General features: G+C 38.0%; 1 protein-coding gene across 1 annotated transcript in view; it reads right to left on the bottom strand.

The window, feature by feature from the left end:
• DNAH9 (dynein axonemal heavy chain 9) overlaps window positions 1-21,175 on the bottom strand; it is a 233,111-nt gene that overhangs the window by 186,626 nt on the left and 25,310 nt on the right. The window contains exons 11-19 of the mRNA XM_070934466.1: window positions 19,278-19,346; window positions 17,595-17,721; window positions 16,517-16,772; window positions 15,052-15,293; window positions 13,355-13,490; window positions 12,397-12,593; window positions 11,876-12,300; window positions 1,585-1,807; window positions 312-478 (exon numbers count right to left, since the gene is read on the bottom strand). Coding sequence (XP_070790567.1) covers window positions 312-478; window positions 1,585-1,807; window positions 11,876-12,300; window positions 12,397-12,593; window positions 13,355-13,490; window positions 15,052-15,293; window positions 16,517-16,772; window positions 17,595-17,721; window positions 19,278-19,346 — 1,842 coding nt within the window. The remainder of the gene's footprint in view (window positions 1-311; window positions 479-1,584; window positions 1,808-11,875; window positions 12,301-12,396; window positions 12,594-13,354; window positions 13,491-15,051; window positions 15,294-16,516; window positions 16,773-17,594; window positions 17,722-19,277; window positions 19,347-21,175) is intronic.

The raw sequence follows: 21,175 nt of genomic DNA, 5'->3' as shown, positions 1-21,175 counted from the left end.
CAAATAAAAGGTAAGATATCTGCAATACCCATGCCAGGAGCAAAAAGACGCCACATACCTATCTTTCAATGATAGATATGGAAAGATGCTTTTAAAAGGTAACTGTTTAAACCTTCTCTCGCTATTTGGCATTGAGAACACAAGAATTGCTGTAACAGGATACTGATTCCAGTGCAAAGAACAAGCCAGATAAATGAGCCTCCCCATTATACAGATGATTTGATCTTTTTATCTTATCACCAGATAAATATATGCTACCTTCGGTAAACCCACAAGACTTTCATTGCTTCACAGCAGTGATTTGCCCTCACCTGAAAGGCGCCTCTTGGTGAAATTTTTCTCTGAATTTATTCTGCTCCACATCAAACACAGCACACTTCCTGCGAAGTATGGCCACTTCATTTGCCTGCAAGGGAGCCACCTGCTGTTTCATATTTATGGCCAACTTCTTCACATTGTTCCATTTTTCTGGCAGTTCCTGGAAGCAAAAAATAAATAAATAAAATTATGCTGGTCACTAAAAAAATGAATAAGATATTTTGTTTCTAACAGAGGAACCATGCTGATTAGGTACTTTGCTAGTTATATGTTTTCCTCAATAAATATTGTTTCCCTTGCTTTTTTTTAATTAGGGGAAATCTACATCTTGCATCCCATTAAGAAGCAGGGAATAATTGTTCATGGTTCAGTGCCCCTCACTGTCTTCCTCTTTATCCTACAATTCATACTTCTTTATCATGATCTTAATGCATGTTATTAGATTAGTAATAAGCAAAGAAGAGGTCTTTAAATAGAACAAATGTGGCATGTTTTTAAATAATTATGTCAACAAAAATTAACTTTTGAGCTGCCATTTCAGCAGAAGAAAAGCAGTTAAGGGGCTGAAAATCTGGATGTGTAGCCCAATTCTAGATTTTTTTCTCAATTCAATAGAAATTATATGTAATGCATATAATGGACTGCAGCATCCATTGACAGTGTTTACTAAGAATTTAAAGCACCAGTCCTAACTCAGTTTGGGAGGACTTGTTTGGGATAGGCTGTTTTATCATTATGAGGTATGCAAATATATGCATATCACCAGGGTGAAATCCAGCAGGTTCTGACAGGTTCTGGAGAACCGGTAGCGGAAATTTTGAGCAGTGCAGAGAACCGGCAAATACCACTTCTGGCTGGCCAGAGTGGGGTGGGAATGTAGATTTTGCAACATCCTTCCCCCAGGAGTGGGGAGGGAATGGGGATTTTGCAGTATCCTTCCCCTGCCACACCTACCAAGCCACGGCCACCAAGCCACACCACACCCACCAAGCCACACCCACAGAACCAGTAGTAAAAAAAAATTGGATTTCACCACTGCATATCACACAGATTGAGATATCTACTCCACTCTTTCTTTAGAAAATTCAGAGTGATTTACAGTGTACTCTGACATCTCTCATCCTGACATTGATTATACCTTCTTAGCTCCATTACTGCTTTTAGGGTCAAGGACTCCATGACCCTTCTCTAGAAGAGAATAATGCCCTTAAATCAGTCAGTGAGTTTTTACTACATTCACTTATTTGCATCTAGGATTTCACCCACCTCCAGTTGCCTATAGACATCTCCAGGCAATTCTTGCTCATAATTCTTCAATAATTCAATAGTTTGTTTCAAGGGCTCAAACATCTCATCAGTGTTGGATTGTCTATCTTTAACAGCCATCAGTTGACCCATAACTTCCACCAAACCTTCATAATCTCCTTTCTCCAACTTTTTGTTCAAACCTTTCTCAGCAATCTTTGCAAACTCCTCAAGGTCAGACAAACTAAAGGCAGAGCAGAGGAAACAATCACAGAAAAAAACAATATGTCGAGAACAATAAATGTGATAACAAAATCTATCATCCTTCAAGCAAATAACTGGAGAAAATGTTTACCTTAGCAAAAAAAAAAGAAGAAGAAGAAGATGCAACCTGGCTGCCAAATTGTAAGGGTTCCTACTCAGCAAATCACCTGAACAAAAGAAAAAGGCAGCAATGCAATCTTAAATCCTGGAGTGATGGGGGGTGGGGAGAGAGACTGTGCATGACAAATGAGTTGTCAATTTCCAAAGCCCATTTGGCTAATAAGGGCTAGGACAAATAGGGAAGGCAGGTTGCCCACAGCATCTTTTCTCTTTTTTGAAATTGAAACTTTTTCTGTTTTTCATCACAACCATAGGGAAAATATGGAGAAAGAAATGGGTGCAGTCCTTGGTCTTAGAGTAATTGAAAAAAGTGTCGAATTATTGGATTCCAGACTGCTTTCAACAAGGGTAGGTAAATAAGGTATATTTTAGTAGCCATTGCTTGTAGCAACATGTGAGATGTAAATGCCTTATTCCCTAATGTGTAAATAATGTATATATGGGACATCGGGGGTTAACTTATTCTTTGGTTCCTAATGTATTCATAATTCACCACTCCCATTCTTGGCTCCACCCCTTGTATATATAAGGAGCCACCTTCACCATTTTCCTTGCTTCTATCTGTGAATATTCAGTGAATATAGAATGCCTGTTATAATTAAAGAGAAATATATTTAAACCTCTAACTCTTATTATCATTATTGAGTCTGATCCTGAAAATATTGCAACAAGCTGGTAGCAGAGGATGGTTAATTGACTCAATAAATACTTAAAGATGTCTAAGAAAGATAGGCCCAACACCAGGGCCTACAGCAAAGAAATAGAAACTGAACAAGAAATAATCAACGAATCCACAAACGCGATTTCGAGAGAATCCGAAGAATACACCACTGAAGAAGAAGAACTAATAAATGAAAATAATGACCAGGAGGAAATCGAAATAGAAAGTAACGAACTCAGGTCAGAGATATTAAAACTATTAAAAAGCCAGAAGAATGATGAAAGCCTCATCGCGAATCTCCAAGAAATGCTGAAAAACAGCGGAGCAGCGAGAGAGAAAAACATTGCTAAAGAGAAACCCAAAGACCAAAAAACTGTGAGTGATATGACTACAGAGAAAGTCGTTATGAAAAAGAAAAGATGTGATCCCGCGCGAAATTTTGAATGGCAGCCATCTTGGTTCCAACAAGCCTCCAAAGTGAGCGAAGCAGAGCCAATCAAAATGCTCAGTTCAAAATTTCTGGCGCGAAAAACGTTATCAGACAACGAAAGCGAAAAGGAAGATTCAAACTCTTCAGAAGAACCAGAATCAGAAAGCGAAGACGACTTAACGAAATCCCAAGTAAAGTCAGCAATGAAGACGCTTTTTGCTGCATTTGGGCCAAAATTAAAAATTTCCAAAGCGACAACGAAGAAGCTAGAGAACAAGCCGATACCTCAAGACCTGCACGCTCCCATCCTGACTTCGAGAGCGACGACGCCCGAGCCCAGAGAGCCATGTCGATTCCGCCCTACACCGCAGACCGGATCAAGTACCAACGCACACAAAAGAAAGAAAAGAGCAGTCGCCGCCATCAAAACTCCTAAAACCGAGCCAGAAACCGACTCGTCTGAAGAGGAGCGGAGCGAGCGAGCTGCAATGGAGAGAACCTTCCACGACGACGCCAAAGAAGAAATGAGCAACGCGCATGTGCGAAACTACGTAGACGGTCCGGAAAGACTTGAACTGGCCAGAGAACCGCGCAGACTCGTTGCGAGCATCCCCATGCCGTTTTGCAATTTCCTGCACTTGCGAGACCACGGACTACCTCAGGTTGTAAGTAATGGACAAAATAATGTGGGAAACTTACCCAGTGACTTCCCAAAACTTAGAGTTGATGGCATTAATTTGCAAGAATGGTATCAACAGCTCCAGGTTGTCTTTATGAAAGAAAATTTACTATTCTTTATCACTAGTCCTCCAAGAAGACCTTGGACTTTAAAAATAGATTGTTTACATCATAGAGCATTTTTCTTAATAATATCTAGCGTGTCTCCTGCAATGTATCATAGCATCAAACCAAACCTAACTGTTTCAGAAATAATTCAATGCATGTTTAATCTGTTTCACAGCGATAGTGTAGCTACCACTACAAGAATGTCTAAGGATTTCTTTTCTTCCAGAGTAAAACCAGGGGTTTCCATAAGTGAGCATTTGATATCTCTAAACAAAATAAGAGCTGAGCTGCATTTGAGGGGGGAAGTGATTTCAGATCAAACAATGAAAAGTGTTATTATCAATTCACTTGATTCATCATGGGATAGTTTTATGTCACACTTAGACACCATCAATCTAGGATATTTATCCATAGAAAGTCTATCTAACAAATTGATAGCAGAAGACAGTTCAAGAAAAAATCGTTCCAGCAATCACACAGAACACAAATCTTTTAGGAAGGTAGCTTTCCAGGAAAAATACAATGAAGCTTTTAAATGCCATAATTGTGGGTCCAGGGAACACAATAGAAGAGACTGTCCCAAAATCTCAAAGGAGAGACATAGGTCAGAGTATAGGAGCAAATACAATTATAGACAGTCTTCCACAGATAGACATAAATATAGAAGCCCACCAAATTACAGAGATAGTAGAGGGGGTAGAGAAAATTCAAAAGAGAGAAAATCTGGTTCACTGAATGGACTAAATAAACAAGACAGCACTAAAACACAACAAAATGAGAACAATAATTGGCTTATTGATTCTGGGGCAACCAACCACACCACTAATAACAAAAATATATTGTCTTCATTTACAGAAGATAAATTTGTAATAAAGGTAGCTAATCAAGAAAAGGTTCAAGTATTAGGCAGAGGAAATGTGACCTTGCCTGGCCTAGGAAAAATAGAGGGGGTATTGTTAATTCCAGAAATACCTCATAACATACTAAGTGCCATAAAACTAAGCAGAGATTCTGACATCAATATAGTTTTCTCAAAGGGGAAAGCAACTTTAGAGAAGGACAAAACAAATGTAGGCACTGTGATGATTAAAGGAGGCCTACCCTATCTAATAACAAAAGAAAGATGGTTACATAACATTGATTCAAATATGGAAGATTGTATTGAGGCAGATGATGAAAATGTTAGTAACAGTGACAATGATGAATGTAAAATATCTCATGATCACGCAAATACACACAATGAGAAGAAACCAAGAATAGGTAAACCAATTCATGATGAGTGTGCTCACATCTTGCATAGGAAGTTAGGACATGCAAGTTTTCCTGTAGTACAAAAAATGACTGAACACGCAGAAGGTGTCAAAATAAAAAATTGTGAAAATTATTTGGAATGCTCAGTATGTAAATCCACTAAACTAAAAACTAGTCCCAGACCAAAAAAATCCAACAGATCAACTAACAAAATTTTTGACTTAGTACATATGGACCTAGTTGGTCCATTAACTCCATCAATCACTTATAGAAAACGTTACTTCCTAACAATAGTAGACGATTACAGTCGCTATGGTTTTGTTTACACATTAAAACACAAGGATGAAACCTTTCAGAAATTTAAGGAATTCTACAAACGCATAGAAACACAACATAATATCAGAATAAAACAAATTATGACAGATAGGGGATGTGAATTCATGTCTAAAGAATTCTCCCAATGGTTAAAGGATAGAGGAATGCTACATTTCACGTCTAGTCCATTTTCTGCGTTCCAAAACGGGATTGCAGAGAGAAAGAATTCCACACTACAAACCATGATTAGGTGCACATTAGAGGATGCTGGTTTAGGCAAACAATTTTGGTCAGAGGCCTTACATTATTCAAATTACACTCAAAATAGAACCTGGTCCAGTATTGTGAATAAAACACCATATGAGGTGATGTATAATAGGAAACCCAAATTAGCACACATGCACATATTTGGAGTCACTGCAGACGTACACATACCTAAGCAGTTGAGAAGAAAGGGAGAAAACGTATCCAGAAGATTAAGATTTATGGGATATGAAACTGGCACCAAAGGGTACAGATTCATTGATAATAATAACAAATTTATAGTCTCCAGAACAGCTGTGTTCCATGAACAGGCCAATTGGTCTAAATTACATCTTAATGAAATATTTCCAAATAAATGCAAAGATACAAAATCTTGTGAGGAAGGGACAATAGAAAATCAAAATATCAACAAAAATAAAAACAAAACCAAAACTTGGACAAATAGTCAGCACAAAATAAAGACAGACACATTAACAAAAAAGGAAGCAAGATATTTGCATGATAACCATAGCAAACCCGAAAGAGCTATTAGAAACAATAGAAATCAAGTACCAAATAAATACAGAGATTACATAATGCATATGGATGGTGAACAAATGACACCTAATACATATGAGGAAGTATTAAAACTCCCTCGTGAAGAAAAGGAAAAATGGGAACTAGCTATGAAAAAAGAGATGGAAAGTTTGCAAGGATTAAATGTGTTTACACCTGCGATTGCACCTAAAGATAAAACGATTATAGGTACCAGGTGGATTTATAAAATTAAGAATCTAGAAGGAGGCAATACTCTATACAAAGCTAGATTGGTTGCACAAGGTTATGCACAAAAATATCCGGAGGACTACACTGACACATACTCCCCCACAGTGAGAACAGAGAGTGTTAAAACAGCTCTAGTAGTGGCATCTGCACTCAATCTTGATGTATTTCAATATGACATACAGACTGCGTATTTACACGCAAAACTAGATAAGGAAATATATGTAAGAGCACCACACAGTCAATACACTAATAAGAATGAAATTTGGCTATTGAACAAGAGTCTATACGGATTAAAGCAATCTGGCAAAAGATGGTACGATTGCTTGGTAAAAGTACTTAAGACCATGGATTTCAACGCTACCACTGCTGATAACTGTTTCTTTGTAAAAAAGAGTGATGATCATATTGAATTTGTATTAATTTATGTAGATGATATTTTATATATAGGAAAACACAAGGAGAGAAGAGAAACCTTTGTAAATAAGCTAAACGAACATTTCTCGTTGAAATCTCTAGGTAAAGTAAACAAATACCTTGGTGTACAAATTAACAAAACTAGAAGGGGATTCAAACTTACTCAGAAAGATAAAATCATTGAACTTCTGAACAAATGCAATTTAAACAATGCCAAACCCTGTGACACTCCTATGCAAACTGATTTCCTTAGAAACACTGATGAATCTTCCCCTGAATTCAAGGATAATACATTTTATAGATCAGTCATAGGTTCACTTCTTTATATATCTAATTGGACCAGGCCAGATATTGCATTACCACTCAACTTATTGTCAAGATATGTTAGCAAACCAACAATGTATCATTGGGAAGCAGTCAAAAGAATTCTAAGATATCTGAAAAGTACATTAGACTTTTGCTTAGTATTAGAACCTAGTAATGGTAAAGAACCAAAACTTACATGTTACGCAGATGCGGATTGGGCTGGAGATATATCATGCAGAAAGAGCACTTCTGGTTATATTTTTCTATTAAATGACTGTCCAGTTTACTGGTACACTGGTAAACAAGAACTGGTAGCCACTTCGACCACAGAAGCGGAATATGTTTGTTTGTCCAAAGCTGCAAATAACCTTGTATGGTTTAATGATTTGATTTCAGATGTTTGGAAAAAACCTGCTTTGCCTTTTGTTATGCATGAAGATAATAAAGCAGCCATTGAAATATCCAGATCCGATGCCATTGGACAAAGGTCCAGGCATATAGATATAAAATTTAAGCATGTGAGACAATTGTCTCAAGATGGATTTATCAAAGCGGTGCATTGTGATACCTCTGAACAATTAGCTGACATATTGACGAAGCCTTTACCTTCTAAACAGCACAAATATTTAACATCAAAATTATATGTCTTATATTGTCCTGAATCTGAATGTAATTGGTGTTGTATAGCGAACCGGCATTTAGAGGGGGATTTGTGAGATGTAAATGCCTTATTCCCTAATGTGTAAATAATGTATATATGGGACATCGGGGGTTAACTTATTCTTTGGTTCCTAATGTATTCATAATTCACCACTCCCATTCTTGGCTCCACCCCTTGTATATATAAGGAGCCACCTTCACCATTTTCCTTGCTTCTATCTGTGAATATTCAGTGAATATAGAATGCCTGTTATAATTAAAGAGAAATATATTTAAACCTCTAACTCTTATTATCATTATTGAGTCTGATCCTGAAAATATTGCAACACAACATTTGCCCAGGATTACCTGCCCAAGGGACTGGGAGAAGTCCAAATTACTCTCTTGTTACCTACTTGTATATGGTTTAAAGTTCTAGAGCAAGGGTGTCAAACTCGCGTCATCATGGCATCATCACATGACGTATCACAACTTTTTTTTCCCTTCGCTAAACTGGGCGTGCCCAGCACATGACGCCTCCGGCCCGCAGGCTGCAAATTTGACAGCTCTGTTCTAGAGAGATTGCTGCCATCCCTATTCCTTGGGCCAGGGCAGTGATTCTGACTCAGCAGAAACCATTTTGCCCAGCACTGCATCCACTTCCTGGACTGATCCTGAACAGTGACTCCAGAGGAGTTTTCCCTCTGAGAGTTCCTGAAATGTTAACTTAAATTCTTGCTACTAGACTTTGTAAACACTAAACCATTTAGGATTTGCATATCTAAGGGAATCTCTCTCTCTCTCTCTCCTATTATGAATCTTTCAGCTGTTAAGATCTGGCCCTTTTGAAAATGCCTCTGCTTGAAAAAGTGGATTTTCTAACCTTTAGAAAAGGACCTTCTCTTGTCCAAATCTCAAACTATTGGACACATTCCCCCAGAATTTGTACCTAGTAAGAGCAGATAAGGTGTACCTGTTTTGCAAGGCTCTTCATTATTAAGTAATGTTTATCTTGGTGTAGTAGCTAAGTCATCAAACTAGAAACTGGGGGAGTGTAAATATTAGTCCAGGCACAAAGCCAGCTGGGTGACCTTGGACCAGTCACTTCCTCTCAGCCCTAGGAAGGAGGCGGTGGCAAGCCACTTCTCCAAAATCTTGCTAAGGAAACTGCAGGGACTTGTCCAGGCAGTCTCTGAGAATTGGACACAATTGAGTGGAAGGGGAAAAAATACATTATTTATTTTAATTGATATCTTTCCTGGTAAAGTAGAAAGGCAGGATTATAAAATATATAGACTGGCGTCATAGATACTAGGCATGTCCATGAATCTTTTGAGAAACTTATGCCCTCGCCAACAGCAGACTGTCTATCAGCCAATAGGCTAGTCCTAAGTATGGATTGGCCCTGAAATAAATCTGAATTCAAACTCCATTTGTAATGGAGAGGTGGATCCAGGAGACTTGATATACCCTTTTAGTAAGGTATGTGAGAACTAGTTTTCTAATGATAACTGTTAAACAATGGTCTCTGGCTCTCCGTTATGCTATCTAAACATAACTTTAAAAGCTGTATCCTTTTTTTTTTTTTTTTTTGGTTAGCAGCTCAACAGCCCTTAGCCAGGCTAGAGAGGTGGAGTCTCAGCAGTGGACTTCACTTACCTTTGCTACTGGTTTGCTCGTGTGCGCACGCTTCGCTCGTGCATGCGCCACTTCTGCACATATGCAGAGCGTATTTGATGACGTCCAGGCGGGTAGGCGGAGCCTCCCACTGCCACTGCTACCGGTTCACCCGAACCCACCACTGAGTCCCAGCCTCCAATTCAGAGGTAATACATCATGAAATGCCCACTGCTGGAAAGCCACAGCAGCAAATAGTTCTCTTTTTAAAGCACATGGACAAAAAAGGACTATATGGCTCTTTCCCCATTCTAAAGAATAGCAGCTTGATCTTCTTCTCTTTTTTTGCACTGAAGAAACAGTGTAAATAATTGATTTGACAAAATGAATCCCCTCTACTCAGGAAAAAAGATCCCATTTTTAGAAAATTTATTTGATATGTTTATATTTTTTTTCCCCTAAAAGAAATGGATAATTGCTTGCAATATTCCTTGGGCTCATTCTTCTCCACTCTTGAAGAAAGTTGAAATCCAAAACATGTTGGATATATGTATTCAATGTTAATATAAGTAGGACAAAATGCTACTAAGTCTACAGAACTGAAGTTTCTCATTACTTGAAAAACTATGACATGATCTTCTCTTGGGAATAATCAGGCATTTTCATTTCATATTTTATTTTTTTCATGATTCTATGCTCATAACTTGGAAATATAATTAGTGTCCCTCACTTTCTCCAAGAATAAACTACAATTAAGGCATGATATTTCCAGCTATATCCCACAAGTCCTCACAGAGATTGCTGTACTGTAATCCTTTCAACAAGGATTCAGTCACTGTCATTTGATTATTGTTTTGCTGGAACAATTAGTCATGACATTTAAAGCATAACCATGGGAGTACACAAAAATAGAAGGGACTTTAAACCAGCATTGAAGACATTTAATGGTGACATTGCTTATCCCTTCAGATCATGAAATTATGCATAGGATGAGGCAATTACAAGAAAGAAAAAAAAAGGAAAAAACTAGTAAAGAATCCATCAAGCTAATTCTCCCCAGATCATTAGATTACAGAGTAAGATTACAATTTCCATAATCAGACCTAACTTTAGGAAGTGCTCCAGCTGGCATAGTTTAGAAAATATGAGATTCTGTTAAGTGCATAGTAGCACTTAACAGAAGTGAAGTGTTACTATGCACCTCCAGAATCACAATTACTGTGATTCTGGAGGTGAAGGGCCTGCAAAGCTGTGACAAACAGTAGCTAATCAATCCCAAAGATTGGAATTTCCCTATCTTGATCTAAAGGTAGTTTGTATGCATCAGTTCCAGTCTACTGTTCCTGTCCTCTGTTTACAGCAATTTGGGAATAAATTCTTTTATACTGTCTTCTTTGGGAAACGTAATGATCAACTGATACTGCTCTACTTTTCTATTTAACTTTTCAATTTTACCACTAATAAAACATTCCATAGCCTGCACAATCATCCAGTCTCTGATGTTTCCTTAATAAAATCTTCCAACCCATAATTAGTACATGTTATATTCCCTTCTTTATTTTTGTTAAAATTAAAACCTTTTAATATTTAGAATATTTAGAATCAGCATGCTGTCCATGTATTAGGCATTGGTCATGCTAATTAAACAGTTTTCCCCCTTTGGAAAATGTATAATTGTTTCCCCCGTAGTTTCTTTTTTCTCATGTATATATCTTTGGAATTGTAGTAATTGTAATTGCCTGAACTAATTCTTCTCATTATTTGTTAGTGTGGGTATTAATTGTACTAATTGTTCCAATCATACGTTAATTTTAATTCTCCCCAAGTAGAAATCACTCCAGCAAATAGGCATTTGCTATATGTACAATGCTCACTTAAAAGATCACTGAAGTAAGGTCTCTGAAACTGACTCAAAGTCAAACAAATAAGCCCAGGTCATTCCATGTGGGAATAGAAGAGCTGGTTTGAAGGAATTCAAGGACATTTTAAAAAATAGACATGCAAATAAAAAATGGCCATGAGTTTTAAAAGTCTGATTGAGAGCATCACACCTATGGTAATTTTAAATCAAGTTCAGGAAATATGACGTTCAACAGAATCCTAAAGAAGAAAAACACAGTGATTCACAGAACATCAAATTGATCTCTCCTGGGTCAAGTTTTGTAACATACACATGAACAAGCACATGGTGTTACAATGAGAGAAAACTTTGTAACATGGTGTTACAATGAGAGAAGATATTGAGGGAATTCTTGGACTTTTTCAAAAACGCCACCATTCTTTTGTACAATTTACATCTATTGGACCTACTTGTCTCCTGACTGAAAAAAAGAGGGAAACCACAATTTAAAAATTGTATTGATGTACACTGAAGTGCCACAAAAAAGAAGCTTTGGGTCTAGATGTTTATCCATTCCTTTTTTAACCACATTTGCTACTTAACCCAAGAGACCCAAGAGGAGCAAGAAAAGTAGTGGTACCTATGGGTCACGTGATCAATGAGATGCTGCTTGAACATGAAACTCCATTTTTTAATTACACCCAGAAGAGATGCTTTGAAGGAACGGGCATCCACTTTCATCCAGCTGTCAAGTACGCAGACTGGTTCCAGGTGACTCACTTCTTCATAGACCCTTTCATAAGAATCTATTTGCTCTCTGAACTGCTGAAGTGTTGGAGGGGACTCTGGGACTCCTTCCTCCGCATGGACTTCTATCTCCTCTGCAGTGAGAACGTGGCCATATAAGAGGAACTGACGTAAGAATTCCTTTCTGTCATCCACATAGAGATAGGAATAGTGGTCAAAGGAATTGCGATAGTCACAACAAGCTGATATCATCTTCTGGACACGCTCCATTAACCTTTGGCGCATGTCAGCAAGGTCAAACATCTCCTCCATGTCAGCCTGTCAGGAGACAGAAATACAACCCTGAACTAGACAGAAGAGTCTAGTGGCATGGATTCACATGTAATATGGGATTTTGGCCACCAAGAATCAAACCTGATAATGAGGAAATGTGCAGTGATCTGCAAGCCTTGATACCAGGGAAGAGACCCGGTAGATCTTATTGACAAGCCCTTCAATGATATCATAGAAGCCATCGCTGGCACCAGCATCCAAAGAAGGACAAAATATCATCTCAGGGACAGATAACTCCAGTTGCACTTTGAAAAGTGGAGCATGGCCTGCCTTGGAATCTGTAGGATAAGAAGGCAGATATAATTGGCCTCCTGACAGTTCCTTCCCACCTCTGCAGGGAAACACTACTTATCACTTTCCACAGTTTGGCATGCTTCAGATATCTTGGATTACTATTTCTAGAGTTCTCAGCCAGTACAATCAAAGGCCATGCTGACTATAAAGTCTAGGAACTGCAGCCTAACACAGATGAAGCAAGTAGCATGTCAGCAGTACAAGGGCAACCAGTCTATGGTCCACAAGGACGTGTTAAGTCAGGACTACTTTTATTGTAACAGCTATAGTAACAGAAGTCTGAACGTTCCTCCTCTTTCACTTTATCTTCATGGAAACTAGAATGAGGCTTGTCTGAGATGCTTTTCAAGCTAGTTTCTTGGCCCAGGCTGAAGACCTGCTTATCTGACCATTGCTTTGGTAGCATCTTTTGCTCCTATTCTTCAAGGCCATTTCTCTATGTCCTCTACACTGCATTAAATGAATAGACATAGACATCAGCATAATTTTGTGAAAAAAATCATACCTTCGACTTTAAACCCTTATTTCTGATCACAGCAAAATAAATCCAGCTACAAAGGGGATAAATCTTGTTTTCACAGCCCAGATCTCTTGTAATCCTAATTCTGCACACGGCATCTGGATTAGAACATGAAGTTCCAATATTTTCTCCGCCTCCCTTATGTTCATGATAGAAACAACAATAATGAAATAACCACCCCCAAAATAAATGAGAAAGGGGTCTGGTCCAGAAGGAAAAGTTCACCTGTATTTTCCAAAAGGTATTTAAGTGAACATTCAATGACATTAAAGAATCCATCCAGAATGATCTCATCTATATACTCCAAATAAGCTTTCCATACATCAGAAGATGAATCTGCTTCAAAGAGTCCTAAATTTTCCTAAATATAAAGAAACCATAATCAAAAGACATGTGCTTTGTACTTGTCTCAGCACTAATTGGAAAGGTAGAAATAGCACTACCTGGTATTCCCTTTTACTTTTTTAATATATTTCTTTTAATCTAGATACTGCTTGAGGGAATCATATATTCCAGTGTGGCTGTAGATACCATATGTCCTATGGAGTGTGCAAGTGCCACGTTTAGTGACCTGAAAAGTGTTTGAGGATGATGCTCAGTTTGCATAAAAGAAAGAATAGGAACTATTAGTCCAGATCATCACTAACTGTGCCTAATACCAATACTCAAATATTTCAGTACATTCTCTCATCACTTGCTATCTAATCTTTTATCTGAAGATGTTAAGTGGATCTCAGATCTTCTTCCTATGAATCTTTTGCCATCATGCCACCATCATCTTTCCAGAGCTTCTACTGACTATCCTTTGAAAACATGGTTCAATTTTATTTAGAATGTCATTATCTTCCAAACATTAAAGGCAGCAAAACATATTTGGCTGTTTGTGAGAAGAGGATTTTAAGTTTGACCCTTGTTCTCATAATCAATTGATTCTCTGGATTATGCTGGTCTTTGACGATAATAAAGATTCTATTTGAGTTGATTTTCTAGAATAATTCATATTTAACAATAGTGGAAAAAATGGTTTTTTTTTATGTTTGGCTCAAAAAGGGAGCAATATTTTATATCTGATTATTAATAATAATGCCTTGAAGACTTTTGAGGAGGGTAGAAAGAATACCATTGCCTAAAACCTAGCTTAATGTTTTTAATTGATCTTTTCCCAACTTGGACCTAATGTTTTGACAATTTTGGTAAACCTTACAATTCTAAATATAATTGAAGAAGTATTTGGGAAGCTAAACCAACAATCTCAATTGACTATTGAAGAATCTTACTAAGATAATTTTTGACAATTTATAAGAAATATGGAATAAAGAACTGGAATCAGGTAACTTATAAATTCTGGTAATAAAATAATAAAATAAAATTTTAACAAGTCAGTCTTGGGTTTTAAAGAATATTAAATAAGTTTTTCATGGTCTTAAGATGAGACTAATTCACCAAAAAGAGGTTATATACAAAAAAGAGGAAAAATACAAAAAGTATTTACCAGCTTTTTTTCCCCTCTTCATTCTGAGTAGTATGAGTTTTTGTTGTATCTTCTAAGTTTATATTTTTAGTAGTTTTTTTGGTACTTCAGTATTTTATATATTTTGTTTTGTTGTGAATACATGCAATAAAATCAATCTACACAGAATAATGAAACATCTATACCAGATACAATTTCAGGATCTTTCTATTTAATCAGAGGCATCTTGATTTGTAGATGTGGTTTATATCCCAACCTGCTCTAAATGCAAACAGGTATATATGATGAAAGTAGCTACCAGTTTCTGACCTTTTAATATAAATGCATATTAAAGTGAGAGCATGGATGAGACATTTCATGTCTATAACTAATACTTTTAGTCATGGGAACAAAATACTTGCAGATGACTCTATCTAACAGATTAGTTATGTCCATATATGCATTACCATACCTTAATCAGAAAATGAATCTTATGGCCTGAATCTGTAATGAGCTGATAGTGTTTGTTCAGTCGCTCATGCTGATTATCCAAGTATAGCAGAGATTCTTTTTTCCCATCTTTTCTTTCAAAAACTGGATAGACCCAAGATTTCATAATATTCTGAATTTCCTCGATGTTGTCTTTGGTTTTCTGGATCTTTTGCTCAAGATTTCGAACACTGTTAACCATGTGTGAAATGCGATCCCAAAGGCCTGCCAATAAAAGCAACAATGGAGAACATTTTAAGAAGCTAACAATGACAAGTCATCCAATCTATAAAACTGAGGGAGGAAATCATTTCTTGCTGTGCTCTTACTGAAAGGCCAGATGGCATTCCCTTCGGTAACAAATGAATTGCGAGAAAATGCTACTGAACATGAGCTGTTTTCCTCTACATAAATATAGCCTTTGCATAACTACAGTATAATTTTGCCAGAGCAAAAATAATCTAATACAGAAGGCCAAAAACACAATTCTCATTATTACGCAACCTTCAACATTTAATATCAACTACCATTATCATTTTTTTAATTTTTGGAAGAGAATCTCACCCATCTATTCCATTCCAGCCACTCAGAAATGAATCAGCATCAGCATGACTTCCCATCCTCCAAATATTTCTTCATTTATTTCTGCTCTTTCTATGCTCTTGGGTTCTTTTCAAATGCCAAAGAGTCATGTTCCCTGACTATTAAAAGTGGAAAATAAACCCTCCAATATTCAAGCTAAGTTAACCCTTTATACTGAGTTGAAATGGACATAGCATTATAACAGGAGTATAAAACTCAAGGTCTGTGGGACGGATTCAGCCCACTGGGTGCTTAGATCTGGTCCGCAGGACCACCCTGGAAATAGCGAAGGACTGGCCTGCAGTTCCTCTGCCAGAGAAAATGGAGCTTGGGAGGGCCACACGTGGCTCCCCCAGGCTCCGTTTTTGGCCTGCGATGGCCTCCTGAAGCCTTCTCCCAGTGAAAACGGAGGCCGTTGCAGCCAAAAATGGAGCCGGGGGAGCCGCGTGCAGTGCTCCTGAGCTCTCTTTTCGCTGGCAGAGAGCTGCAGAAGGATACCTCCAGCCCCACAGACCACCACAGGTGCCCCCGACACAAGTGACGTCAAGGTGGTGACGCTCACCCTGACCACGCCCACCCTGACTGTGCCCACCCAGCCCCCCAAGGTCAAACACAACCCTGATGCAGCCCTCAATGAAATCAAGTTTGACACCCCTGCACGATAGACACCAGATGACTGCAGTGCACAGAGGACACCAGGAAAAAGAAGAACACAGGTATTTTTTTCACCCAATTTGGTAACATCCACATTCATCTGCAGAGGAGAAAAGGTGAGCAAGGAGAGCTTTCTAAAGAAGATCCAGCTTGGCTGAAAGATCAGAACTCGCTTTATTCCTACCGCATGCAACTCTACAAGCGAAGCTTACCTTTTGTTTTCCAATTTAATGTTTCTTCTGCTTCTTTCAGCTGAATATCAATTTCATGCAGCTGACTCTCTATGAGTGGATATTCCACCTCCAGGACAGTGCACAATGATTTGTTGTACCATGTAACCATTAAATCCAAGTTGGCCACTAATTGCCTGAAGGATTCCCTAGAAGAATATAATTCTGCTGCTGTTTCTGGGATCTTCCCAATCTGATCTTCTCCAAGGTAGCTCACTTCTCTTAGAACGGACACCAGCTAGAAAATCACAAAGTAAAATCAAAGTTTTGAAACATTTTCATTGGTATCCTTTTTTTTCCCTATAAAAAAAAGTTGTATTTCTTCTCTTCTCTATCTGTATATCTATTTAGAGATTCAATTATAGAACTTCCTGAATACCCAAATAGGAATACAGGGAGAAAGTTTCCTTCTCAACTCAAAAATATTATTTAGGATTGTCATCCCACCATTATGGGATATTTCTAAAATTCAACCACAAGTGTTTCTACATACAGCAATTCCAGTTTTAATCTCACAAATGTTTATATAAATTACCAGGAAATAGGGAGAGCATTGCTTTTACAGTCAAATTCATAAAGGTTTAACATTAACCCTATGGTGGTTAACAGAAACTCCACTGAAAAAACAACATGCTTCTGAATATCAACTGGGCATAATTGATGGGTTTAAACGAAGTCGTCTTCTTTCTCTTTCTGCTTGGAGATTCTTACATGCATATGACTGATCTGTGACCACAGACAGAAAATTATGCTGGGCTTTTGTTTTAATTCAGCATATTTTTTTGTTGGATAAAATGTTTAATTTGGGATATGTGAACTACAGTACATTCGAGCTCCACTGAATCGCACGGTGCAAATCATCAGGTCTCAAGATGCTGCTATTCTATCGGATATATTTTTTTTTTAGCTATGTAATTCTCTATCTCCTTGAGCAGTAGCAGAGATTGAGCCATTCTTGGCTCCAAGCATTAGAACACTCCTCACTTTGCAAAACTTCACCTGCTTCTGCCAAAAAGAAGAGGGAGAAGACTTCCGGAAGATCAATATTCTTTCATCTTACCTGAGGGTCAAAATTGACAGTAATCAGTTTACTCTCTGGATCTCGTTGGATAAGTGGTTGAGTGAGATTATACTGAGCTTTCACAGAAACAGTCTGGAACCATTCTTCATACAGCTTCTCTTGATATCTGCCAGAAGACCAAGCAATCATATCAATACTGTTTATACACTGTCAACAGTGTTAATGGAAGAGATTTCCTGGCTATGTTGCAAGCAAAACTGAAGTGAAAAATCGTAGGTGGAAGTTCTTGTTCTTCTGTCCCTATTATCTAGAAAACTACTTGGCTCCTTCCTACAAAGTCATTTCTCCACATAACCACCGCTCCTAGAAGATTCCAAGGTTGCTGTTCAATCAACTTTTAGCTATTTTTCACTGACACCATATAAACATGATCGAATTTGCAAACTGAATCACAAGAAATCTGGCTCAAAAATAGTAACTCTGAGAGGCACTTTGGAGTCCTAGTGGATGATCACTTAAAACATGAGCCAACAGTGTAGCCACCACCAAAAAAGCTAATACAATCCTTGGTTGTATAGGCATAGAATCAAAACCACATGGAGTATTAGTACCACTTTACAAAGCCTTAGTAAGGCCATACTTGGAAAACTGCATCTAGTTTTGGTAAACACAGAACAAAAAAATGTTGAAACTTTAGAAAAAGTGCAGAGTAAATCAATTAAGATGATTAAAGGCCTAGAGACTAAAACATATGAAGAATGGTTGCAAGAATTGGGTTTGGCTAGTTTAGAGAAAAGAAGCAGTTGAAGTGACATGACAGCAGTATTCTAGTATTTGAGGGGCTGCCACAAAGAGGAGGGGGACAACTTATCTTCCAAAGCACCAGAGGGCAGGACAAGAAACAATGGATGGAAAAGAGAGATGCAACCTGGAATTAAGGAGAAACTTCCTAACAGTGCAGATAATTAACCAGTGGAACAGCTTGCCTTCAGAAGTTGTGGGTGCTTCATCACTGCAGGTTTTTAAGAAAAGACTGGATGGCCACTTGTCGGTATAGGGTTTCCTGCTTGAGCAGCGGATGGACTAGAAGACTTCCAAGGTCCCTTCCAGTTCTATTCTAGTCTACATAGCAATAGCACTTAGACTTATATACCGCTTCACAGTGCTTTACAGCCCTCTCTAAGTGGTTTACAGTGTCAGCATATTGCCCACAACAGTCTGGGTCTTCATTTTACCAACCTCGGAAGGATGGAATGCTGAGTCAACCTTGATCCTATGAGAATCAAACTGCCGAACTGCTGGCAGCCAGCAGTCAACAGAAGTAGCCTGCAATACTGCATTCTAACCACTGCACCACCACGGCTCATTGCTCATTGCTATTGCTATTGCTATTGCTATTGCTATTTATTAATAAAGGAGAATATTTGTGGCTCAGGGTTGAAATGAGGGGTCCTTTGTGATCTCTGAGTGTGTTTTCTTGCAGACGTTTCATTACCCAAATTAGGCAGCAACATCCCCAAAGGACCCCATTACCATGTTGATATCACATTGTATACAAAACATTTCTAAAACACTGAATTTAGTTAATTAAGCAACTAAAAAAAATATTTGGATAAAATTAACCCCCAAACTCCTATTAGCTACATATTGCACCAAACCAATACAAATAATTTAGCAAAGGCAAATTTATTCTTACAATATGCTCTAATGAAACACATTTACCTTTCTAATAACTGGATCAAATCTTCATACTTTTGCACCATTTTTTTGCCTTCCACAGAATCCAAGGAACTATAAATAAAATGCATCAAACATTATGACTTGATAATTTGACTGAAATTATGTGCTGGTCAATATTTTAAATAACTTTGTAGCAGGGGTGAAATGCTACCGGTTTGGACCGGTTCAGCATTTGGTGGTTCGGAGAACTGGTAGCGGTGGCAGTACAAGGCTCCGCCCACCCGCCCAGACATTGTTACTTCCTGTTTTTAACCAGGAAGTTACCTGTTTTTGACCCTCTGTGCATGTAGATAATGTTTACATGTAGATCAGAGGTGGGTTTCAGCAGGTTCTGACCAGTTCTAGACAACCGGTAGCAGAAATTTTGAGTAGTTCGGAGAACCAGTAGTAAAAATTCTGACTGGCCCTGTCCCCATCTATTCTCTGCCTCCCAAGTCCCAGCTGATCGGGAGGAAATTGGGATTTTACAGTATCCTTCCCCGGAGTGGGGTGGGAATGGAGACTTTACAGTATCCTTCCCCTGCCACACCCACCAAGCCATGCCCACCAAGCCATGCCATGCCCACCAAGCCACACCCACAGAACCAGTAGTAAAAAATTTTGAAACCCACCACTGATGTAGATGTGATACATTGGGTATAGGTAAAGCTAAAAGTTCCCCTTGCACATATGTGCTAGTCATTCCCGACTCTAGGGGGTGGTGCTCATCTCTGTTTCTAAGCCGAAGAGCCAGCACTGTCTGACGACAATTCCATGGTCATGTGGCCGACATGACTAAACGCCGAAGTCACACGGAGCGCTGTTACCCTCCCCCCGAAGTGGTCCCTATTTTTCTACTTGCATTTTTACGTGCTTTCGAACTGCTAGGTTGGCAGAAGCTGAGGCAAGTAATGGGAGTTCACCCCGTTACGTGGTGCTAGGGATTCGAACCGCTGAACTGCCGACCTTTCTAATCGACAAGCTCAGAGTCTGAGCCACCGCTTTTATATATACACACTATATATGTATATATATATATATATATATATATATATATATATATATATATATATATATATACACACACACACACACTCAAACACACACACCTTTCCTATGAAGTATTTTTCTGCTCGAGAGCTGAGCTATATATGATATTAATCATGGCTTGCTCTTCCAAAGAATTTGTTTCTTTTTCAAACTGTTCGCATATGTCCAACCATATTAATGATTACATCACAGTACTTTAGCCTACATAGATCTACATAATGGTCTTCAGTTGTCCTATCTTTGCTTTCTGGTAATAAAGAATATGAACCAATCTGAAATAACTCTATCCATATATTTATCCATTTCATAAAAATTGACTCCCGATTATATAACAGTGATATGTATATGTATATATGTAATAGTTATCATTGAACAATGTTGAATTTTATCATTAAGATTCAAATCTATATATAATTACACTTCAAACCTGTATATATATTTTTTCTTATATCTCTTTTCAAAAGATATGACAAAAATAGAGAGAAAAATGTTCAACACTCTAATATAGAGGTGGAATCTTCATCAGCTATTTGATTTTCTCAACAATCCACCAGCCACAAATGCCTGACAAAATCCTGTGAGGTCTCACTAGGATTACATAAATCAGACTAGAACAAGGGAGAGAAGCCATAAAGAATTCTTTCCAGCCATTCCATTCTGGATCACATAACCATAGGAGACTCCAGCACATTTGTAATAATGTTTGCTATCGTTGGCTTCTCTAATCATACCAACATTGTTCCTGTTCTGTTTTGTTTGGGGGTGGGGGGAGTTAGCCTACTGAAAGATAGACAGATGGACCAAGTCTCAAATCGTTTAGATAATGACAAGGTTCCATCAAGTTGGAAAGA

This window comes from Pituophis catenifer, unplaced genomic scaffold, assembly GCF_029215685.1.
Source record: "Pituophis catenifer annectens isolate HBS135680 unplaced genomic scaffold, rPitCat1.0.hap2 SCAF_2, whole genome shotgun sequence".
Lineage (NCBI taxonomy): Eukaryota > Metazoa > Chordata > Lepidosauria > Squamata > Colubridae > Pituophis > Pituophis catenifer.
This window is presented reverse-complemented; position numbering and strand designations above follow the sequence as displayed.